The sequence below is a fragment of the Protopterus annectens genome, chromosome 10.part0, assembly GCF_019279795.1.
Source record: "Protopterus annectens isolate FY-2018-M chromosome 10.part0, PAN1.0, whole genome shotgun sequence".
Taxonomy (NCBI): Eukaryota; Metazoa; Chordata; order Ceratodontiformes; family Protopteridae; genus Protopterus; species Protopterus annectens.
In genome coordinates, this window is record NC_056744.1 from 1,658,479,719 (window position 1) to 1,658,505,129 (window position 25,411).

The 25,411-nt window shown below is 36.2% G+C and overlaps 1 protein-coding gene across 1 annotated transcript in view; it reads right to left on the reverse strand.

Moving 5' to 3' along the window:
* Positions 1-502: 502 nt before the first annotated feature.
* The window catches only part of LOC122814385 (zinc finger protein 665-like), a 124,807-nt gene continuing 99,898 nt past the window's right edge, over positions 503-25,411 (reverse strand). Inside the window, exons 3-4 of the mRNA XM_044086968.1 lie at positions 18,517-19,316; positions 503-637 (exon numbers count right to left, since the gene is read on the reverse strand). Of these exons, the coding sequence (XP_043942903.1) occupies positions 503-637; positions 18,517-19,316 (935 nt within the window). The remainder of the gene's footprint in view (positions 638-18,516; positions 19,317-25,411) is intronic.

Genomic DNA, 25,411 nt, shown 5'->3' on the forward strand with positions numbered 1-25,411 from the left:
ACTCACTTAACCAGACAGCACAATCCCAGGTTGCCTGAATAAGAGACCCTTGTATTTATTGGGTTTACATGATATATAAAATAGAACAGAATAAAAGAGAGCTAGCAGATTTCAGTTTCATAACTGCTTCCTTGTAGCTAGCTTTAATTTCATAGAACTTTAAATGTGTTCCACTATGACAAACCTGCTCAGTGTTACCTACATAACTCCCAACCATACCGAATTACTCAGTTTTTACCAAGTTTTGGGATCCAAATGATCAGGTACCATGAGTCTTGAGTGGCACCCCTTAATTTCTGAATTTCCCAGTGCTTTTATTTTAAAAATTATTTCCTGGCTTTCTGAGCTGACGTCATCATGTGCGCGATGATGTCAGCTCCATCAGCCTCTCAGAATTGAGCTGAAGCTCAACATATGTAATTTTCCGACTGATGGCTGCTCAAATCCAAATAACCGCCATGCGTTTTGAATGCTGCTGCCAAACAGGATAGGGATATCTATTCTAGATTTGCTGAGCCTGAGAGTGAGCTAAGCACTTTTCAATGTTGCCAAATGGGATAGGGATAGCTGCTGAGCCAGGCCCCTTTTCAATACTGCTGAACAGGATAGGGATAGCTGCTGAGCCAAGCCGAGCTGCCTGGAAAGATAGGAAAAGCGAGTCATTTTCATTTGAAAGCAGAGGTGTGTGTATGTGTGTGTGTGTGTGTGTCTGCACCCCAGGTGAATATACCTGGTGGCTAGAGGAGGTACTCAGGCTTAAACCTTGCACTTTGGGTACAGGTAACAACAGCCTAACATCCCTACCCACCACCCCTTCTGAAAACTTTCTAGATCTATGCCTCATATTTTTATTCTGTTCTTCATAAAATCTGTGGTGTTCTGAATTTCAGTGAAAGACTGAATCTAAATAATGACAGGCATTTGAATTTCAGACTTCATATTCTTCAGAAAATAAATGGTAACACCAAACATTTTATTCTAGCAATTTTCTAAGTTTATAACATCAGTATTTGAAATTTGTCCCAATTTTGGGGGCTGTATTCCCCCATTATTGGCTTTGTCCAGGTTTTTTGTGCTAAGAGGTTGAAAGCTAGGGTGAGAGGAGAGAAGTGAGAATTGAATTCTGTATTCCCCCATAATTGACTTTGTTCAGGCTTTTTATACTAAGAGGTTGAGAGCTATGGTGAGAATTGAATTCACTAAGTGATAGCCATTTAAGTTTCAGCCTTTCTATTCTTCAGTAAACTGCTGATTTGGCATAGTGGTATGTTGCTCTGACTATAGTGCACAGGGTCCTGGGTTCAAGACTTGGCAGTGAAAAGCATGGTGGTAACACATTTTATTGTTGCAACTTTTCAAAATTATACAAGCAATGTTTAAAATGTGTCCCTGGTTTTTGGGCTTTTGTCCCTCCCCCCATAATTTTCGGCTTTTTCCAGATTTTTTGTGCTACAAATTTGAGAGATACAGTTGAGTGTCGAGTGGATTTTACAAGGAACTGAGATCTTCAGAGGAAGAAAAGTTTAGTGCTGCTTATGCTGACTCTGCTTGCATTGTTAACTGCATAACAGGTTAAATACCTGCTTTTGATGCAGAAGGCTATGGGTTCTACTCCCACAGTATGTAGATGCATTGCTGATACTGTATTGTGTTCTTGTACTTTTAAAGGATGTGGGTGTAACAAGTCAAGGGTGTAGCTACAGATGCAACAGAAGTGGGAAAATGTCAAGCACAAGGGCATTTGTGACTCGGTGGAAAGAGCAAAAAATATCATTAACCCAAATTCAGGTACAGAAAATCATAATTATGTTCTTGGCTGCATTATAAGAAAATATTTTTAAACAAGTACAGTACATTTCCAGCATTCGAGATAAAACACATATTTTTGCACTGCAGACAGTGGAGAAGCAAGAGTGGCCAGTTAACAGCACCTGGATTACAATGATGGTTTTGATGCTTCAGGATGAATACAGGAGAGGGTCTGTCAGTACTTGGACTAAGAATTGGAAGTCTTAAAACATGCAGTTCACCTAGTTTATTTTGTTGTACAGCTATTGAATTGGTCTGATAACACAAATCAGAGTAAGTTAAGCAAAAAACTGAAATTGAAAATAATTTCAAAAAGCTATGCAAGATGCCCATGGCTTACACTACTGTCATTCTATTTATATATATAAAGTGTGTGTGTGGGTGTGTAAGTAGACTTTTATGATGGAAATTTTCTGAATTCGGCAGTTTTGTCATTATTGGTTCATGCATTTTGTTTCACTGCCTACTGGAAAAATGTTCAAACAATAAATTTAAAATGTGCTCTAAGTCTAACAAGTGTGCTGTATTATACAAGGAATATAATTTAATAAAGTCAGGAAGGTGTATTGAAGAACACTTGTATGTTTCTTGTTTTTTGTTTTGTGTGCAAGGGGCCTATGATCTGAAAACAGCCCAAAGGTAATCTTTATCCACCACTGGCCAGATGCAATTTTTTAGATGTGGTGTGGGTTTCAATGCTGTTTCAATGAATGTGAGTTTCAAGGGCAGTTAAGTTTTAATGCTAAGTCTGTTTTCATTGTGAGACAGTATTGCTTTGTTTAGCAGATGTCTATTAGTGTTTGTGCATTGTGCTATAAAATGTAAAAATAATATCCAAATAATCATTCTAAAAATAAAGCAGTATGCACATTAGTGTTTATAGTAAATGGGGTGAAAAAGCAAGGTAATGGGACATTGGAATGGCTGCATGGGGACTCTAGTGCCATATTTTGGTTGTCTGTTCTTTAGTTTGTGTTTGAAAGTTGGTACCCCACAATTCCATTGGAGTGGGTGGGGTTACATAATTATGTATGCAAATTGTATGTTAATCATCTGTGGAGAGAGTCTGGCATGGTGATCAAGACTGCATTTTCTTTTTGTCTGCTGTTTGGCTTCTCATGAATAAATCACAGACCATCTCCACATCGATAACTTTTTTTACTCCCAACAAAAGACTGAGGTTTTTGAAAACTAAAGGGAAGAAACCATCGACTTTTAACTTACTGAGGAAGAGATGAACCATGACTCAGCTGCAGTCCACTATTACTGGAAGTGCCTTCTCTTTCATCTATCTTAATGTATCTATCCATTTCTATTAAATCAAACAAATCTTTCTTTAATTCCTTCTTCTCTGACAGTGTCCTTTTTGCTGTTGCTTTCTCTTCTCCTACTGTGTAGTCTGATGTTTCAACTTAGTCTGTTGCAGAAGGTTAAAAAATGTCTTTATACTACACTTTTTCTAAATGTGTCCTAATGTGTTGTACCACTCTCTGAAGATTTATTAAAGCATCATATTTGGATATTGCCTGCATGAAAGTATCCAAACAAAACCCTTTTCTTCAAAGCTGGTTTAACAGTTGATTTCCTAATTGTTACTTTTTCATATCACTAAATGTGTTTGTTCTCGATAAAATCCATTTTTGTTTTTTTTATTACCTTTTACTGGAAAGTTTGAAGATGCACTTGCAATACTTGTTAGTTCAGATTTCTTTTCTGTATACATATTGCACCATATTATATCTTATTTGCTTTTCTAAGTTCATGCTCCTTTTCTACGAATTTGGATATCCTATTTTTTGTTCTTTTTCTGTTTCATCTTTTTCCAGATGGTCTAATGTTTCTTTAATTAGGTATTGTTTGGTTCTGATCTTCTCTAGTAAATTTCTTACATTTTTACTTGCAGCTTTTAACAGTTTTTGTGATACAAATATTTTTCTTTCTATATATTTCCTGTTTTTGCTCTACATCTTCTGTGTACAACTGCTGGGTTTGTTACATAACAGAAACAATACATAATCTCTTTCTTCTAAGATTCCACCCTATTCTCTCTATTCCTCCTGGCCTATTAGTTTATTTATGTTTTGCCATTTCTTACTTCACCCACAATTTGTTTTCTGTTTTTTGAGGATTATACACAGTCTTTTTTCCAGTCTTGGTACCAATACTTATGACAAAAGTGGCACTTTTTATCCTATGACCTGTGTAGCTTTTGCTAACCTGTCTTTCTCCATGATATATAAAATAGAGTCTATATCAGTATCAGCATTACCATGGTGCAGTTTTATTAAAACAAAGTCCACGTGTAAAGGTACTTGCCAACACTTGAGGATGAATTCAGTTCCACCAACCTTAGTCTCCTTTTCTTGATGTTTCCATCTCTTCATTAGGACCCCATTTCAATCTCTCCATTATGACTCAATTTCATTTTTCAAAATGTTTAGTTTCTTTTTTCTTTCTTTCTTTTTTTTTTTTTTTATATACCTTGATGGAAATGGACTCTGTCCTTAAATCAGGGCATACTTAAAGTTCTTGAAATCTGTATTGTTTCAGAATTGCCTCATTCTGTAGTTAATATGGAATTACAAGTATCGGTAGCATATTTATATATGATTTAATGATTTTAGATTCTTTTTTATTAGTGCTGTCACTCCTAGAACTACAGGAATTGTCCATGTTTTTTTCTTCTACATTGCTGTCATTTTTTCTTACAAATCTGGGTATTTAATGTCTTTGTATTTCTTTGTACGCAAGACACAATAATCACTGGGTGTATTAATTTCAATGATCAATGTTACTTTTGTCCTTTTCTTTTGTTTGTTTTACAGAACCTGCATTTGCCTGCTTGTCCAATGTCTTCAATGGCCCTTGTAAATCAATGTATACATAGTCTACTATCCTGGGCCAACATTAATAATCATTCCTGTTTTGGTTTCAATTCACTTCTCCCTAACCATTCCTTTGCCAAATCTTGGTCAACATGAGGTTGTTCCAGGAGATCTCTGTACTTGCTACTACATTTCTGAGTTTTCTATTTTTCCCCTTGTTATCTGACCCTTTTCCTTTTATATTTCTTTTGTTTTTAGCACATTCATTTGCTGTCTGATTTCTGTTTATGTCTAGTTTGATTCAAATTTCCACTTGATTCTGAAATGCTTCTGCAAAGATGTCATCATGGACATTTCCACATGTTTTAAAACTTTCAATATGTTTGGATCTGATGAGGTCAGCAGATAGGCATGACTGCAGATCTATACATACAGTCAATTCTGAGAGACCAATACCTCCTTCAGAACAAGGAATATATCATCTTGGTATACACTGATTATTATATATTATTTAATAAACATACAGCATTTTTCCTGTTTTGTGCTCAACCGATTCAATATTTTTTGCGGCCAATCAATCATCCCAAAGTTATAATTTAGATCACAATGAGCAAATTGATTTATAGCTTGAACTTTATTTGTAGATAGTTAGTTGAAGTATTTCTTACTGAGCTTCATTCTCGTGTTCAGGATTTATTGCAGAACCTCCATCTGTTCCTAAATATATAAACATCCTTCCTACTCAAGTGCTGTTCTGTCACACTCCTGTCTCAGGTTGACATTTTCTTGATGCTGCAACTTTCATTTTTTCAAATGTTACCTTTGCACACCTACCAAGACCAAATGTCATTCTTAGGACACCTGAAAAAAAGTTTAACCATTTGTAGTCGTGCTTTCAATTCCTCCTATGATGAGCTATACTAATTTACATAATTCACAAAAAGCACATGAGAAGGTTTTAAACAGTTTGTTTTTGAGACCATAGCCTAATCTAGTAAGTAAAAAGCTTAATGTGTTAAGAACAAAAGAAAAGTGATGGCAAAGAATCACCCTGTAGTATCTCCTTTTGAATTTTTATCCCTGGGATAATAATTTGCCCTTTGTCATGGCTTAACTGCAAAGTGGTTTTCAACCATTTCTTTGTCACTGCAATGTAACTGGTCAATGTAGGGTGTATCTTGTATATCTGCAAGCACTCCTTTATCCTTTAATGTGGGATACTGTTAAATGCTTTTCTGTAATCTATGTATGCCATACTTAAATGTCCCCCCACTTTTTAAACTTTGTCTTATGGCTTTATTTAGCAACAAATTATACTGTGTTCCATATGACTTTCTTTTATTACCTTTTTATTCTATTGCCATAATAGATATTTTCTCAATGATTATATTCTCTGCATCAAATCCAGTATACGATTTGTATGTTGTTAGAAGGCAAGCTATTGGTATACAGTTTTTAGGATGGGTTGCAGGTTCACTCTTAAGGAGAAGTATATTTTTTTTGTTATTGTTAGCCAGGTTGGTGTCTGCTCAGGATGTGCCTATGAGTAATTCACAATCAGGGCTGAATCTTTGTGTAGAGATGTTAATATCTGTACAAGTAATTCACAATCAGGGCTGAATCTTTGTGCAGAGATGTTAATATCTTTACAAGTAATTCACAATCAGGGCTGAATTGTGTACAGATGTTAATATCTTTAACCCAAAGTGGGTACTGCATCTGGACCAGGGTTTTCTATTGAAGAGATTTTCATAATTTGGTCTCAATTTCTATGTTTTTTACTTTATCCTATTTAATATCATCTACATTACAGCTCTTTACCATCTCTTTTAATTTTTCCATCCATTCTATTCATGTTCAACAGGGTTTTCATAAATATTTTTCCAAAATATACCTACTGCAATTGCTTTGGTGGTATTTGTATTCCTTTTGCTTTGTTTCCCAATTCTGTATAAAGCCTTTCTGGATCATTAATGAATTGCTTATTTTGTACTTCATCTTTATACTTCATCTTTATCTAAATATCTCCTAAGTTCTTCTGCATATTTTAGTTTATTATTGGAAGTAGTGCAGGATAACTTTTGGTCTGTTTTGATACTCTGCATTGCTTTTACCACATCTGTCTTTCTAAGTATGTTAGATGATCTGTTCCCTTTTCTGGTTTCTTCTAACAGTGATACTTCTTTTCCTAACTCCTTTATAGTTGTCTCTGTTCAGTGCTTTCATGGCAGCATTTTACTTGTTCCACTCCTTTCCTTTGTAACTCTACATTTTTGTGGTAACCTTTTTTGCTGTATTGGTTTAGACTCATGTTAATACAGCATATTTCTGTTACATGACATGAATTTCTATTAGTTGACCTACAAAGTATATATATTAAAATATATATATAAAATATATATAAATATAAAATATATTGAAATATATTCTGTTTATTTTTGTAACATCACATAAATTTCTCTTAACAGTCCTGATTACTGTGTTCATCTGTTTTACCAGTCTCCTGTTTTGGGTCTTATTTACTTTCTGTAATCCAGTTCTTTCCTCTATCCTAACGGGTATCTCATACACAACTAGGTCTTCCCTTACATCATTTTCTTCTGGACTGACAGCATCTTTTTGTTCCCTTTTTCCTGTAAGTATTCTAAAAAAAAGTTCCAAAACATCTTTCTGTGACATATCCACTTCAGATGCACCCTGTTTCATCTGTGGGTCATTCATATGAGGACCCATTAGCCTATCAATCCACAATATTACCTGCAGCAGAGTTGCCACTGTTTCATCCTCCTACCCTTGCTGAGCAATTTCAGTGGCTTTTTGTATCAGTCTCCAACAGTAGGCTCCAGAACATTACCATGTGGCAAATCTGCAGATGCCTCCTGCCCCACCTGCTGCTTCTTAGTCCAGGGACCCATTGTCCTATCATGCTATGATACAGCCTGTGTTGGAGTCTCCACACAAAACTATTCACTTCCCAAATATTCCATTACTTTAGTATCTACATATTTAACTTCTACCTTAAAATGACACATTTTAATTTCTCCAAGTCATTTTGGTTTCTAATACCATGATGGGAATGGACCCCATTCCTAAGTCAAAGTACTATTAAAGTTCATGAAATTAGTACTGTTTGAATCTTTCATGTTAACCAAAAGTGGTATTTGCAGTACCCACAAAGTGCTCGGAACTGGCTCCTTCTGCAATTCATATAGCGATAACCTATCTAAACAAGACTGTAATTTTTTACGAGACCCATTACTACTGCTGCAACTACTACTGAAACTGTCTGTGCATCGTTCTTCCATACTGCCCTCATTTCTGCCAGAAATCCTGATATTTTATGACTTTGTGTCTCTTTCTACATAAGACACTGTACTCACTGGGTGTAGCAATTTTAATGATCAATGCTACTTTTGTCTACTTTTCATGGATTACTGTCTCTGGTTTTCACACATCTATTTTTTTTTTAAATGTTGGTAATGGGTGATCCATGTGATATAAACATTATTCTCTATAATGCTTTGTGGTTCATGTTTCCAGTGCTTCTCAGCTACTTTAATACTGCAATTTTTGCACAATTCCTAATGCAAATGTCTTGCCACATTATTATGCCTTTCAGTATAAAGACCCTCTGCCATACTGTATCATACCCAGCAACAAGATGTACGAATGTTTCCAGCTCTTTTTACAGAATGTGCAGTTGCTTGTTTCTCCAATCTGGTCAATGGACTTTGTAAGCCAACACGTATGCAGTCCACTATCCTGAGGCACAAATATTAATATTTTGGTTTAAATTGCACTATCCTTAGTCATTCCTGCATCAGATCCTGACTGACATGAGGTTGTTCCAGGAGTTTTCTGTGCTTGGAACTGTATTTATGTGTCTTCCACATGTCTTCCCTGCCTTCTCATCAGATCCTTCTCCTTATAGTCTTTCTTTTCCATTTTGGCATTTTCAGTTACTTCCTAATTTTTCCTCTATTTCTGGCCTGGTTTCCATTATTGCTTGACACTGACATGCCTCTGCTAAACTAAGCAAAAAGGTCATCTTAGACCTATTCTCTTCATGTTTCAAAACTTTCACTATATTTGGATCTGATGAGGTCAGCAGATATGTATGCAGTTCTATGATTGCAGATCTATACATGTAATGAATTTCGAGGAGACCCATACCTCCTTCAGAACAAAGAATATACAGTCATGGTATACACTGATTTTTATATATCATTTGCATGAAGCATTTTTCTTCTTTTTCTGTGAAACTGATTTTTTGGGGCCAGCCAATCACCAAAATTATAAATAAGAACAGGAAGAATAAATTGATTTATAGCTTGGACTTTGTTCCCAGATGTTAGGGCTGTTTTCGGTATTAATTTTAGCCTTCTAAAATATTTCTTACTGAGTTTTGTTCACATTTGCTCATGTTTTATTGTCGACCCTTCATCAATTCCCAAATAGTAATGCACTCTCTCCTGTTCAAGTTCTTTATATCACATTCCTGTTCCAGACTGATATTTTCTTTATGCTGCAGCTTTCCTGCTTTACATGTTTCTTTTGCACATGTATGAAGACCAGATGACATTCTTATATCATCTGAGAAACCTTTGACCATTTCCAGTTGTGCTTTCAGCTCTTCATCTGATGAAGTGCACAGTTTTAAATTATCCACAAAAAGATGATGAGAAATCTTTACACTTTGTTGTTTTCTGGTAGACAAACTGTAACCATGACCAAATCTGGTAAGTAGGCAGCTTAACAAGTCAAGGATAAGACAAAAGAGCAGCAGTGATAGAGTCGCCCTGGAATACCCCCTTTGAAATTTTATCCCTGGAATAAAAAATTGTCCTTTATCATGGCTTAGCTGCAAAGTGGATTGGCATCAATCAATGCACAGTGTATCTTACACATCTGTAAGCACTCCTTTCTCTATGAATGTAGGATGCTGTCAAATGCTTTTTGTCAATCTACCCACACCATACTTAGTCATAACGGATTATTGTAAAAGGCAGAAGACTCTAACACATGATCTTTTGTTCCATGCAGCTTTCTTTTGTTACCCTTTTTTCTAATGCCATGATTGAGTTTTCTTCTAAATTACTTTAATAAACTATTTTGGCATCAATTCCAGTGTACATTTTATACATTGCTGGAAGGCAAGTTACTCGTCTAAAGTTTTTAGGGCAGATTGCAGGTTCACTCTTGAGGAAGACTATTGATTTTCATGTTGTTAATCAGGTTAGTTTCTGTTTGAGATGCATTTATAAGTAGTACTTACTCAAAGCTAAATCTTCATGTAAAGACGTTAATACTTTTAACCAGAAGTTAGGTACTGTATCTGGGCATAGGTTTCTCCAATTAGGAGCTGTTCTATTTTGTTTCAAGTTTTCTTGCTGTAACTTCATCCCATTTCATAGCCCGTACACTTGTATGTATTACTGTTTTTTTCCACTTCTTCTGTCCATAGAGCATCTTTATTAAGCTCCACGGGATCTTCACAGATATTTCTCCAAAACATATATATTTCTTCTTTTTGGTGGTATTCCTTTTGGTTTGTTTCTCAATTCTCTATACAACTTTTTGGGTCATCAATTAATTGCTTATTTTGTACCCTTCCTTTATATTTATCTTAATATCTTCTAGGATTTTCTGCCTGTGCTATTTTTACTTTATTATTTGCAATAGTGTATGATAGATTACGGTCTGTTCTAATACGCATATATTTCTTTTTGTTGATCTGTTCCCACTTCTCTATCCTTCTATTTGATGGCATTTGATTTCATCCCTTTCTTTTCCTTATTGCCCTGTATTTTTTGTGTGATAAGAATTTATCTGTTATTAATTTAGCTGCACAGTAATATATCTGATGTACTTGTGTTATCTCACATGAATTTCTGTTAATAGTCTTTATTACAGTGTTTGTTTTACTAACCTCTAACATTTTCGGTCTTATTGACTTTTTGCAATCTAGTTCTTTCAGCGACATTAATATGTCTATTCATCTCTACTAAATCAAGCAACTCTCCTCTTAGATCATTTTCTTCTACAATGAGGGCACATTCTTTGTTCTCCATTTCATGTGGGCATTCTACAGAAAGTTCCAGAGTTTTTTCCTGTGCCACATTCTCTTCAAGTTTATCCCGTGTCATATGTTGCTCTTTCATATGAAAACTCCCTGGTCTATCACTCCACATCATCAACTGGATCAGAATGCCACCGTTTCCTATTCCTTCCTTTGCTGTGCAACTCCAAATGAACTTCTGTACTTTTCCTAGGGAAGCCTCCAAAGTATCTTCATATAGCAACTGATCATATGTTTCCTGCTACACTGATTTTTCCTTAATTTGGGAATCCATTGCTCTATCTTACTGTGATATTATCAGTGTTACATTTTTAGACTAAATCCTTCATGTTGCAGGTAATCCGTAACCTCAGTTTCTATTTCTTTAACTTCTGCATTAGTAATCCTCTTTGTTTTCTTATTTTTGTATTGTAAAATTTTCCATATCCAGATATCTTTAGTGCTGCTCTTTTTGTATTGATTAGTTTTGCCTTCTCCTTTCCATAAATATTGTACCATATGAAATCTCTTTTTCTTTTCCATGTTCTTATTTCTTCTTCAGATGTCTCCTGCGCCTCCTGTTTCTCCTGTTCCTCCTTATTGGGGGACTTATTTTTCCATCATGCTGTGATATAACCTGTGTTAGTCTTTCTGCACTAAATCCTTCACTTACAGGTATTCTGTAACTTCAACTTCTATTCTTTAACATCTACTAATCATTTGTTCTATGTTCCCTATTTGTGATTGTATTTTTAATATTGTAAACTTTTCCATATCTGGATGCCTTTGCCAGTGTTTCTCTGAATATCTTTGCAGCTGCTTTTTCATGCTATTAATTTGGCCTTCTCCTTTGCATAAATATTTCACCATAAAAGATCCCCCTTTCTTTCCCATGTTCATATTTAATTTCTATAACTTTCAAAAATTTTCCAAATAGTGTTCTTTTTGTTTTTGCATTTCCTCAGTTGCTTCTTCTTCCAAATGACCCAATGTTTCTTGGTCTATATAATGTTTTTCATAAATCTCTTGTATTAATTAACTCATTTTTTTTATTTGATGCTTCTGACACTTTTTCTTGTGCAAATATTTTTCTTTCCTCTAATTCATCTCTTATTTATTTATGTATTTTTTTGCTCATCTTCTGCCTGAAAACTCTGGGCTTCTATCACAATAGTAGCATATGTTTCTTTATCGTCAATAGTCCACTCTATCATCTTTATGGCTCTTTTTTTGGCCTATTTATTTTTGTGATTTTTCAGGCCTACTACTTCCTTCTACAACAGGGTGGCCTATTCACCCCTTCAGCCTGGACTAGTCCTATTATACGAATGTTTCCATGTCTCAAGGATTCTATATTGTCATTTTTTTCCAGTCCCAGCAACACTGTGCCTACCCGGATTGCACACTTTTTATACTGAGTTTTGCGCACCCAGCTATCTTCTTTTATTTTTTAACCAACTTCTGTCTATGATATATGCTAAATAAAACAGTCTATGTATCAGTGTGTTCTTGGTGAGATTTTATGAAAAATAGGGTCCACCTTATGAAGGTACTCACCAGGATCTGATGATGAATTTATTTCCTGCAGTGCTACTCTCCTATGCTTCTGATTTATCATCTATCCAGTCAGACCTGTGAGTGGAACAATGCAAGTGAAGACTGCTGTAATATTTGAAGCACTTTCCCCATTCCGTACATTCATAACATTTCACTGTTTTTTAATTTCTCCAATTTTTTTGGGTTTCTAATACCATGATGGGAATGGACCCCATTCCTAAATCAAAGTATGATTAAAGTTCATGAAATTAGTATCGCTTTAATCTTTGATGTCAGCCTGAAGTGCTCTTCACAGCACCTGCAATGTGCCCAGTAGTGATTCCTTCTGCAATTTGTACAGTGTTACAAGTACTGGTAACATATCTAAGTATGAGTGAAGATTCTTTTTTATAAGACCCGTTGCTCCTACTACTATTGGAACTGTCTGGGTATATTTCTTCCACATTGCTCTCATTTCTGCTTGCAGATCCTGACATTTTATGACTTTGTGTCTCTCTGTATACAAGATACTGTAGTCACTGGGTGTAGTGATTTCAATGATCAATGCTACTTTTTTCTTCTTTTCCTGGACCACTATACCTGGTGTTTTCACATCTATCTTTTGAACTGTTGGTAATGGGTGATCCCATGTGATGCAGACTTCATCATTTTCTATGATGCTTTGTGGTTCATGTTTTCAGTGTTTTTAAACTACTTCATTATTATAATGTTTGCACAAACCCCAGTGCAACAGTCTTGCCACATTACTATGCCTTTCAGTATACAATCCTTCTGCCATTAGTATGTCACAAGCAGCAACAAAGGTGTGCAACTGTTTTCAATTCTGTTTTACAAAATCTAGATTTGTCTGTGTACTCCCACAAGTTCAATGGACTTTGTAAACCAATGTGTACGTAGTCCACTATCCTGGGCTGCCAATATTAACCTTTCATCACTTGGTTTGAAAGTGCCTCTCCTTAACCATTCATGCATTTGATTCAGATCAACACAAGGCTGTCCAAGGAGCTTTCTATACTTGCAACTATATTTAAGCATTTTCCACATTTATTGCCTTCTCATATGTTCCTTCACCTTATATTTTCTTTTGTTTTTTTTTTTAGTACATTCAGTTGCTGCTAATTTTTATCTACTTCTGGTTTGATTTCCATTCCTACAAACTGAAGTAAAAACCACAAAAGTTCAACAGCTTACAAACCCTGGTCATAGCTCTCAACCTCTTAGTGCAAGAAATCAGAACAAAGCCCCAAATTTTGGGGGGACAAAAGTTCACAAATATGGGCAGATTTTAAATATTGCTCTTATAATTAGAATGTCTGGTTTTGTATTAGCATACATTTTCTGAATGATATGAAATCTATAACTCAAATGAGTTCATTATTTAGTGACTTCAGTTCTCAGTGATTTGCCAGAAAACCAGAAATTTTATGAAGGACAGACCAAAACTATGAGGCAAAAATCTGGACATTCTGTGAAAATCTGTACAGTTGACAGGTATGACCCCGATCTATTCAGAACAGCAAGAAGCAAATCTCCAGAAATTGTTGTATAATAGGTAGGGCTGTTAAAAAACTATTTAATAAAAATTATTTAAAATAAGATAAGCACTTTAATTTTGTTTCACCACAAAACTTCATCAGATAAATCTAAGGAAGTAGGGCTAAGAATTTATGAAACAGTTCACTCCTCAGCAGCCAATGAAAATGTACCCCTTGGAACCAACAGGGGAGAAATTTCAGGAACAAACCACCCCAGAGAACCAGAAATCACCAGAAACACCTGTTGAACATAGAGGAAGTTCCATCTGCATTAATACCTACCATGAATGTTCTTGAAGTTCTCAATGACAACACAAAATGCCATATATGTACCAACAAAGAGGGCGACTTCAAAATTTATAACTATACCACACTTTGTATTGAAACAGCACTCAATGAAGCTGTTGGTAACGGCATGACTTTTGTGCCTTCCAGGAGAGCCAACGTTCCAGAGACCTTGTTGGATTTGAAGTGTATTGTTTGTAAACTAAATTTTAAACTGCTATTTAAAGAAGATACACAACCTACTCAATTTCTTCAAGTTTCAAGTACTTTTAACCCTCTGTTGAACCCATTACTGCACATTTAAAAAAAACTGTGAAATAGACATAAGATATATGGCACACAGAAAGTGTCAAATTACACCTAATCTGTCTAGAGATGAGGAAGAAGCTTTACATAATATCAGAAACACTGGCCTAAGACTTATGGAGCCTAATAAAGATGGGGGCCTTGTCATCACGGAACAGAAAGAATATTCCAGGAGAATTAAGGAAATGTTAAACAACAGTGTTTACAATTAAATATCCAGAAATTAATTAAATCAAGCATACAGGAGGATCACTTCCCTTTTAAATGATATGTTTATAGAATAAAGAATCAACATCAAAGAATTTAACTACCTTAACAATATCTCTCCTGTGACACCTACAATTTTCGGGAGCCCTAAAATCCACAAGGACCTTAATAACCCTCCTATGCATCCCACTGTGGACAGTCGGGGATCTATCACTCAAGCATGTTCTAAGTTTGGATTATAAGTTAAAAGAAATACTTAAGACTGAAACAAGTTTGCAAAGACTCCTGGGAGTTCTTAAGAAAAATCAATAACACTATCTACATGGACACTGACCTACTTGTTTCTACTGACTTGGTTGATTTATACAAGGTGATACCACAAGGTGGGACTAAACTGGTTCTGTGAGTTTCTTGAAAACAAAGGCTTTAACAATGATCAGACTAGTCTACTGGAAGATTTGTTGGAAATTGTCCTTACCAACAACTATATTTTCCATGAGGGACAATTATATCATCAAACCAAGGTATGGCCATGGGGGCAAATTGTGGCTCCACTTATATCACTATTATAATGGCTAAATGGGAACAAGCCTTTGTGTTCATTGGCCCCTTTTATACATCCATGAGATTTTACACCAGATACCTGGATGATTTGTTTATCATCTGGCAGTATAGAGAGGAGAAGCTGACGGACGGAATTCATGAACTACATCAACTCAAGCGCAGAGTTTCTGAATTTCTTTTCTGGATTTTTTTTGTCCATGGACTCAAACAATGGTCATTATGTTTCAAGGATTTACTGAAAGCCAACCTAGTCCAACTCCTTTCTCCATTTTTTTAAGTGCTCATCCCCTTGCCCAAAAGAAATCAGTAGTAAAGGGACAATTTGTGAAGGCTGCAAGTATAGTCACCCTGTAACAGCAGTTCTGTACTACCTTGGAAAACATGTTTCTAGCAAGAGGTTACCCCAAAGAGTTTGTAAATGACATCAAGGAGGAAGTGGTGATGAAAAGGAACTACTACATCCCAATACTCAATAATAAGGGTGATGTTACATTTGAAACTGGCAAAAAAGATAACAATGGAACCAGTGATCTGGGGAGTGCCTTCATTACAGATTTTAACCAAGACCATCAGAGTATAAGATGGATACTGAAGAAGACTTGGGATTTAATTAAAGAAGACAGGGAACTTTTACAACTACTTCCAGGGTGCCCTTTGCTGTTTTTTAGAAGAGAGAAGAACATTAAGAAGATGTTAGAAGGTACAATGCTTAATATTAATGCAACCAGTAATGTTTGTAGAATAATCAAATGTGGACAATGTTCTTTCTGTAAGTGGATCAAAGTGGGTGATTCTTTTTGGATTAAAAAACAACATGTTCAGGTCAGAGGAAAATTTGATTGTAGCAGCAAAGGTGTGGTCTATGCTGCTCTCTGTCAGGGATGTCCATCCTTTCACATCAGAAAGACTGAACATGCCTTAAAAGAAAAGATGTACGAATATCTTTACGATATACGAAAAGGCAAAATTACTAATGCCCTGGTTAAACATGTAAAAGAATTTCACAACCATTACTTTTATTTTGTAGTTGTTGAGCAGATCCACCAAGGGGCTACAGGAGGCCCATGGCATTTATTTCTAGAAAGAAGGGAAGTATTTTGGCAGCTGGTGTTTCAAACAGATGTTTGGCCATGTATTAATGAATGTATCTCCATTTCCAGTCTGTTAAAACTAAAGCAAGTATCCCTTTATGGGGGTGCTGGCTCAATTTTTACACTTTGCTTGGCTGCTGAGAAGTGAACTGTTACATAAATTCTTAGCCCAACTTCCTTGGATTTATCTGATGAAGTTTTGTGGTGAAACAAAATGAAAGTGCTTATCTTATTTTAAATCATTTTATTAAAGAAGTTTTTTTAACAGTATTACCTATTACATAGCACTTTCTAGAGATTTTCTTCTTCTTGTTCTGAATAGACCAGGGTTTGTAAGCTGTTGAATTTTTGATTTCCATTCCTGCTTGACGCTGATAGGCTTCTACTAGACTAAGTAGGGATGTCATCTTAGATTTATTCTCCTCGTGTTTCAAAACTTTCACTATGTTTGGGTCTTCTGAGGTCAGCAAATATGTATGCAGTCACAGAATTGCAGATCTATACATGCAATCAATTTCAAGGAGGCCCATACCTCCTTCAGAGTGGGGAATATATAATCTTGGTATCCACTGATTTTTATAAACCATTTGATGAGCATGAAGCATCCTTCTTGTTCTCCTGTCTAATCTATCCAGCACCTTTTGGGGCTAGTCAATCACTCCAAAACTAAGTTAGGACAGGAAGAGTAAACTGGTTTAAAGCTTGAACGTTGTTACTAGATGTCAACACTATTTTCAGGATTAATTTAAGACTTCTAAAATATTCTTTACTGAGTTTTATTTGTTTATGTTTTACTGTTGATCCTTCATCAATTCCCAAATATTTATACACTCTCTCTTGCTCAAGTTCTTTTATATCACTTTCTTGTCCCAAACTGATTTTTTTTGGTACTGCAGTTTTCCTGCTTTAAAGGTTGCTTTTACACATTTATCAAGACCAATTGGCATTCTTATATCATCTGAAAAGTATTGACAACTTCCAGTTGTACTTTCAGTTCTGCATCTGCTGAGCTATATAATTTTAAATCACCGACAACTATAACCATGACCTAAGCTGTTAAGTAGACAGCTTAATGGGTTAAGGGCAAGGCAGAATAAGAGTGGTGACAGAGAGTCAACTTGGAATATCCCTCTTTGAATTTTTATCCCTGCGATAATATTTTGACCTTTGTCATGGCTTACAATTGCAAAGTGGTCTGCCAATGTTTCATGGTCACTGTAATGTAGTCGATCAGAGCAGAGTGTATCTGATACATTTTAAGCACTGTTTTATCCATGAATGTGGGATACTATCAATTTTTTTTTGTAGCCAGTCAATGCCCTACTTAGATTCTTCCCCTTTTTACAGTTCTCAACTATGACTTTAACAACAAATGATCCTTTGTTTGATATAGCTTTTCTTCTAACTGACTATAAACTATTTCGCCATCAATTCCCATGAATAGTTGATACGACATTGGAAGGCAAGTTATTGGTCTATAATTTTTATGGAAGTTTGCAAGTTCACTCTTAACTAGTAGCACAGGTTGGTGTCTGTTCATGGTGTGCATATAAATAGTTCTTACTCATGGCTAAATCTTCATGCAAAGATGTTATTACTTTTAACCAAAAGTTATATCTAGGACTGGGGTTTTCCAGTTAGAGGCTTTTCTTAACTTTGTTTCAATCTCTCTGGCTATTACTTCATCCCATTTCATATCCTGTACCTTTAAACTTCTTATTATTTCTTTTACTTCTTCTATCCATTTAGAATCTTTGTTATATTCCATGTTGTGTGTGTATCTTCTAAATTTTTCCTCCTGTGCTGAAATTTTTAGTTTATTTGCGATATTGCATGATAGATCCTAGTCTGTTTTAATACTGCTCATTGCTTTTATCATATCTTTCTTAGTATTTTTGTTGATCTAATCCCACTTTTATAGACTTCTAAGAGTGACAATTCTTGTCTTAATTACTTTATAGTTTTCTCTATTCAATACTTCCATGATGGTATTCAAGTTCTCCCCTTTCTCTCCCTCACTACCCTGTGTTCCTGTGGTAGAACTTTATTAGTTATTAATTTAGCTGCACAGTAATATATCCTGTTTATGTCTGTTACATCACATGGATCTCTATAGACAGTCCTAATTACTGCGTTCATTTGTTTTATCAGACTTCTTACTTTTTGGGTTTTATTGACCTTCTGCAGCCTATTTCTCTGTTTGATCTTAATATATCTATCCATGTCCATCAAATCAAGCAACTCTTCTCTTAGCTCATTTTCTTCCAAACTGAGGGCACATTCCTTGTTTTCCATTTCCTGTCTTCTCCCTTGTGAATGACAAAATGCTGTCGAAGACTGCTTCGCCAAGAGAAACACTTACTGCATTCAGTACATTTATATTGCTTTCCTCCCTTGTGAATGAAAAAATGCTGTCGAAGACTGCTTAGCCGTGTGAAACTCTTACTACATTCAGTACATTTATATGGTTTCAGTCCTGTGTGAACCATATGATGTGCCTGAAGACTAGTCAGATGTGTGAAGCACTTACTGCACTCAATACATTTATATCGTTTCTCTCCTGTGTGAGTAACAAGATGCCGTCGAAGATTGCTTATCTGTGTGAAACACTTACTGCACTCAGAACATTTATATGGTTTCAATCCTGTGTGAATGGCTTGATGCTTTTTCAGACCACTGGCACGTGTGAAAGACTTACTACATTCAGCACATTTGTACGTTTCATTCTTTGTGTGAAATCTCTTAGTTGTGTCACATTCAGAGTTCCTGCTGCAGCCATGTCCTGAGTGAAGTCTTGGAGAAGGAGCAAGAGAAAGCTCGTCATACACTTTCACTGAATGAGTATGCGGTGGTAGATGCTTTGTTGTGTAATGTGCTGCAGGTGTTCCAGTGTCACATTCAGGGGCTTGGTGGCACAGATGCTCTGATGGAAGCTGTGGTACTTCAGTGAGATAAACCTTGTCAATGTCCTTTCCAGGCTGAGACCTCTGCTGGAGGTTCCTTCTAGGGTGATGCAACTGTGATGTCACAAGTGATGGCTGTTGACTGCAATTCACACTGCTGTCTGTACTCTTCATACCTAAAGCAGATTATTTGAAAATATTTTAATACAAGAACAAAAGAAATATGCAATGTATTTCATCACAATGACATTTGTGTACACTTTAGGAATTTAAACATTTTTGGATTTATTTTATTTTAGCAACTATTTAATTCTGTTGTTATTAACACCACTAATAAAATAAAGTTAGGTACTTCTGTTCCACCTTTTATCAGAATTTGGTCACAGTGAGTAGGTGTTTAGTTTATTTCAATCAGCTGTTTTATATCAAGCAGTGTAAATCACAAACAATTGCTGCTTTACAATTCTGTAAAACTGCCGTATGGCCCTCTTCTCATCTTCCTTCTCCCGGTTTACTGTTTCCTCCCCAGTAACAATCTCCCTCACATCTAACTTCCAGCATTCATAGCTTTAGTTAATCTCAGATACATGCTTTACAGTTCAGTCTCTGTTGTTTCCCCATTCACTTCCCTTTTATGTACCGTCTACTACATTATTGTTCCTACCTTGTCAAGTAGCTATATGTAACCACAACTTTAAAACAAATCCTCTTCATGTTCACCCGGTCTTGCTCAGAAGGACATAATACCGCTTTTTCCTCCTCTCTCTCCTGATATAGCTTTGGAAGTCTTCCATATGTCAAAGATTTTACTGCAGCAGTGAGCCATATGATAAAATATGCATTTTACAGGTTAGTGAACAACTCACTATAGCTATAGAAGTTTGAGTAGGATCATTTTTGCAGTTTAAGCTGCAACAGCTTTACCAGGTTTAGTCCTATTGTCTCCTAGGAGAGCAGGGAAAGCATAAATCAAGCATGGAGAAGGCCCTTATACTTACATGTGCATAAATCAGGCATGGAGACTGCCCTTATACCTACATGTACATAAATCAGGCATGGAGACGGCCCTTATACTTACATGTACATTCATCAGGCATGGAGACTGCCCTTATACTTACATGTACATAAATCAAGAACAGAGACTGCCCTTATACTTACATGCACATTCATCAGGCATGAGGATGGCCCTTATAGTTACATGTACATAAATCAGGCATGGAGACTACCCTTATACTTACATGTACATAAATCAGGCATGGAGACGGCCCTTATACCTACATGTACATAAATCAGGCACGGAGACTGCCCTTATACTTACATGTACATAAATCAGGCACGGAGATTGCCCTTATACCTACATGTACATAAATCAGGCACGGAGACTGCCCTTATACTTACATGTACATTCATCAGGCATGGAGACAGCCCTTATACCTACATGTACATAAATCAGGCATGGAGACGGCCCTAATACTTACATGTGCATAAATCAGGCATGGAGAATGCCCTTATACCTACATGTACATAAATTAGGCACGGAGACTGCCCTTATACCTACATGTACATAAATTAGGCACGGAGACTGCCCTTATACTTACATGTACATAAATCAGGCATGGAGACGGCCCTTATACTTACATGTACATAAATCAGTCATGGAGACTACCCTTATACTTACATGTACATAAATCAGGCATGGAGACGGCCCTTATACCTACATGTACATAAATCAGGCACGGAGACTGCCCTTATACTTACATGTACATAAATCAGGCACGGAGATTGCCCTTATACCTACATGTACATAAATCAGGCACGGAGACTGCCCTTATACTTACATGTACATTCATCAGGCATGGAGACTGCCCTTATACTCGCATGTACATAAATCAGGCATGGAGATTGCCCTTATACCTACATGTACATAAATCAGGCACAGAGACTACCCCTATACTTACGTGCACATTCATCAGGCATGGAGACTGCCCTTATACTTACATGTACATAAATCAGGCATGGACACTGCCCTTATACTTACATGTACATAAATCATGCACGGAGACTGCCCTTATACTTGCATGTACATTCATCAGGCATGGGGATGGCCCTTATACTTACATGTACATAAAACAGGCATGGAGACTGCCCTTATACTTACATGTACATAAATTAGGCACAGAGACTGCCCTTATAATTACATGTACGTTCATCAGGCATGGAGACTGCCCTTATACTTACATGTACATAAATCAGGCACAGAGACTGCCCTTATACTTACATGTACATAAATCAGGCATGAAGACTGCCCTTATACTTACCCGTACATAAATCAGGCACTGGGACTGCCTTATACTTACATGTACATAATTCAGGCATGGAGACTGCCCTTATATTACATGTACATAAATCAAGCATGAAGACTGCCCTTATACTTACATGTACATTTATCAGGCATGGAGACTGCCCTTATACTTACATGTACAGTCATCAGGCATGGAGACTGCCCATATAGTTACATGTACATAAATAAGGCATAGAGACTGCCCTTATACTTACATGTACATAAATCAGGCATGGAGACTGCCCTTATACTTACATGTATATTCATCAGGCATGGAGACTGCCCTTATACTTACATATACATAAATCAAGCATGGAGACTGCCCTTATACTTACATGTACATAAATCAGACATGGAGACTGCCGTTGTATTTACATGTACATAAATCAGGCACGGAGACTGCCCTTATACTTACACGTACATAAATCAGGCATGGAGACTGCCCTTGTACTTACATGTACATAAATCAGGCACGGAGGCTGCCCTTACACTTACATGTACATAAATCAGGCATGGAGACTGCCCTTATACGTACATGTACATAAATCAGGCACGGAGACTGCCCTTATACTTACATGTACATAAATCAGGCACGGAGACTGCCCTTATACTTACATGTACATTCATCAGGCATGGAGACTGCCCTTATACTTACATGTACATAAATCAGGCATGGAGACTGCCCTTATACTTACATGTACATTCATCAGGCATAAGGATGGCCCTTATACTTACATGTACATAAATCAGGCATGGAGACTGCCCTTATACGTACATGTACATAAATCAGGCACGGAGACTGCCCTTATACTTACATGTATCTGCCTCAATCCACGCCTTTGAATGGCAGGATACTACAGTTTGAATGCTCCAAAAATGACTTATGATGTAGGCTCTCTGTCCACAGAATACAGCTATCTTCACTGATAAAAAAAAAAAAAAAAAAAAAAAAAAGATGAGGGCTGACTGCCTCCTTATCTAGGATTTAAGTATGTACCCTTGCATAAAGAAGAATCTGTTTGTGTTCATATGTTTACAGAGCTTTTGGACGTGGGCTGGTGGGGCACACATTTTCCTGCAGGTAATCCCAATATGTTAACAAATGTACCACAGTAGTCATCTTACACTCAAATATAAACAGTTCTTGACAGCATTACAGAAAGAGAACATACAGCAAAATGTACAAACTGGCTGGTATTTAAATACATATTATCAAACGATAAAACTGTCTAATTTTTGTACTAAGGGATTTAATAAGGACTCTAAAAATATAGAAATGTCATCATTGATACTCCCAGCAGCTGAAACAATGGGTCTAATAGGAATCAGAGCTTGTTTGGTATGTAATCTTGATAGATCTATTAAGATTTTTGAACATGTTATTTGCAATACCACTGGAGTTGTCTATACTTCCTTGTGTTCAAAATGTAATGCCTTTTATGATGGCATGACAACTTGTAAGGAATTTAAATGCATCAAAGAGCATAGACAACAAAGTCAAAAAAAGCCTTATATAAACATACCTTGTCTTGCAGTTTTTTTTTAAATACTTTACTGTTTAGAGTATGTACCTTTAGATTACAGGGGTGGAAATTAAATTATAAGAATTTTTTTAGAACTGTATGAGAACATGCGGCAAATCAAACTGCAGGCTGATAAATTTCCTGACTTAAATGAAACCATCAGTATAAAATTTTTTTTACATAATACTAGCTATTTTAGATGATTATTAGTTTTTTTTACATAATACTAGCTATATTAGATAATTATTAGATAGCTTACTTTTTACTGTTTGCTTGGTGTTGTTCATTGGATAATATGTATTTAAATACTAGCCAGTTTGCATGCTTTGCAGTCTGATGAAGTCCCTTGTGGATGAAAGCGCTTAATTTGTTTTATTAAAACACTGATTATTTAGTTGGTGCCTTGCCTTGGATGAATTTTTGTTTTGTGTTTTTTTTTTCCTACCTTACTTTTTAGTTTTTTCATGTTGTGAAGATAACATACTGTACAAGAGTATTATCAGGTTCAACAACAACAATGACTGGACTCCACCACTCCAGTAAGACATGTTATTTCCTTATAATACCCACCCTGAGCAATTACCATACGTGGCAAACAACTTTTGTATGTCTCTTGAGTTTTTTTTTTTTTATTGTACAGTCCTGTCATTCTGAAGGACGTTTTTTCTCTCTTTTCAAAGAAAGAGTACTATATTCCTTGTTTATTTCTAATGGAAAAAATTTACATATTGTAATTTTAGAAATAGCTGTACAGCTCTCAGTAGATATGCATATCTGAGTGCTTATCTGCAAGAGAGCATCTCTTACTGTGCATGTGTTTGTCTTATTTGTGTTTGAATTTTGGAACTGAACAATACTAGACATTCTTGTACTTATCAAAATTGGAGACATAAAACTAAATGTTACCTAACAAAAAATACATTTTAAAACCCAGCACAAGTTTAGGGTAATAAACACTACTCCAAAATACCCAGTCCTTCTCTAAGTGGAGCTGTTACAGGTTTACTTTTCCATAATTGAATTAACAACACTTTGCTTTGATCATCATGTTTAATGCAAATAATATAAGGTTTATTTCTGTTTTGGTCAATATAGTTACCTGACTTCAATTTAAAATTTCGGAAGGGGGGGGGGCAGGGAGGAAACAGTTGAATACAGACAGCTGTTATGCCAGCGAAAACTGAACCTTTTCAGAATTCCTGGAATAAATGAGAATGAATCATTTAACAGTGTGCTTAAACTCAGAGATGCTAAACAACAGATTTTATGTAGATCTGTCCTTTACGCTATTTACCTGTATTGCAGTTTTTAATAAATATTTTGGAATTTCTGAAAGATAAATGACATATCCAAATTTAACACTTCTCCAATGTCTAGAGTGGATGAACTCATTGAAAGACTAAGCAAAACAAGGTTTTTGACCACCACAGACTTCAAAAAAGGGTACTAGCATATTCATTTTACCCATAAAGCCAGAAGGAGAAGATGGCATTTTCCACCTAAGAGGCCTTTTTCATTATGCTGTCTTACCCTTTGCACTTTGGAGAGCTCTTATCACCTTTCAAAAGCTCATGGATAAGGCTTTGACACCTCATGTCTGTAACCTTGATGACACAGCCATTTATTCAAAACAGTAGGATGACAGTCAATACACAAGCAGTGCAGGGCTCTCTAAAACAAGGAGGACTTGCACTTAAACCTGCAACAAATACACTTTGCATAACTGAAGATAGCAACCTAGGCTATGGAATTGCAAAAGGGGTAATTAGATCTCAAACAGCAGCAACCTAAGCTTTGGGACTGGGAGAGTGGTAACTAGACCACAAACAGACAAAATAGAAACTTTCATAAACTGGGCAATACCCGGTACCATATGAAAACAAAACGTTTTTTGTAATTAGCATGCTGCTTCCAAAAGTTTCTACCCAACATTGTAAGTTGTGTATGTCTGAGAAAAAAATATGCTGCAACACAGTGGGAATGTCTCAGTATTAAGAGGGCACATATGTCCCTCCAGCCTTACTTATAAGAATGCAGCTTCACTCTGGTAACTGACTGTGCACTCCTAAAGTGGTTGCATAAACAATAGCATGTCAGCAAAGTTGAATACAAAGGAGGTATTATTCAACTGGATGGTGCAGTGGTGCAGCAGTTGCATTGTTGCCTCACAGCAAGAGGTTCTCTGGTTTGATTCTCGGCTGGGGTGTCTTCTGTGCAGAGTCTGCATGCCCTCCCTGCTTTCATGTGGGTTTCCTCCCACGTTATAAAGACACGTTTGGAGCATTTCTCCCTGGGCCTCCGCTGAAAATTGGCTTCATTTCAAGTCAGACTTTCCCAGTAAACAAATGTTAAATAAAAAAAAAGTAAAATATAATTTCACTATCTGATACAGGCCTGGCACTAGCCA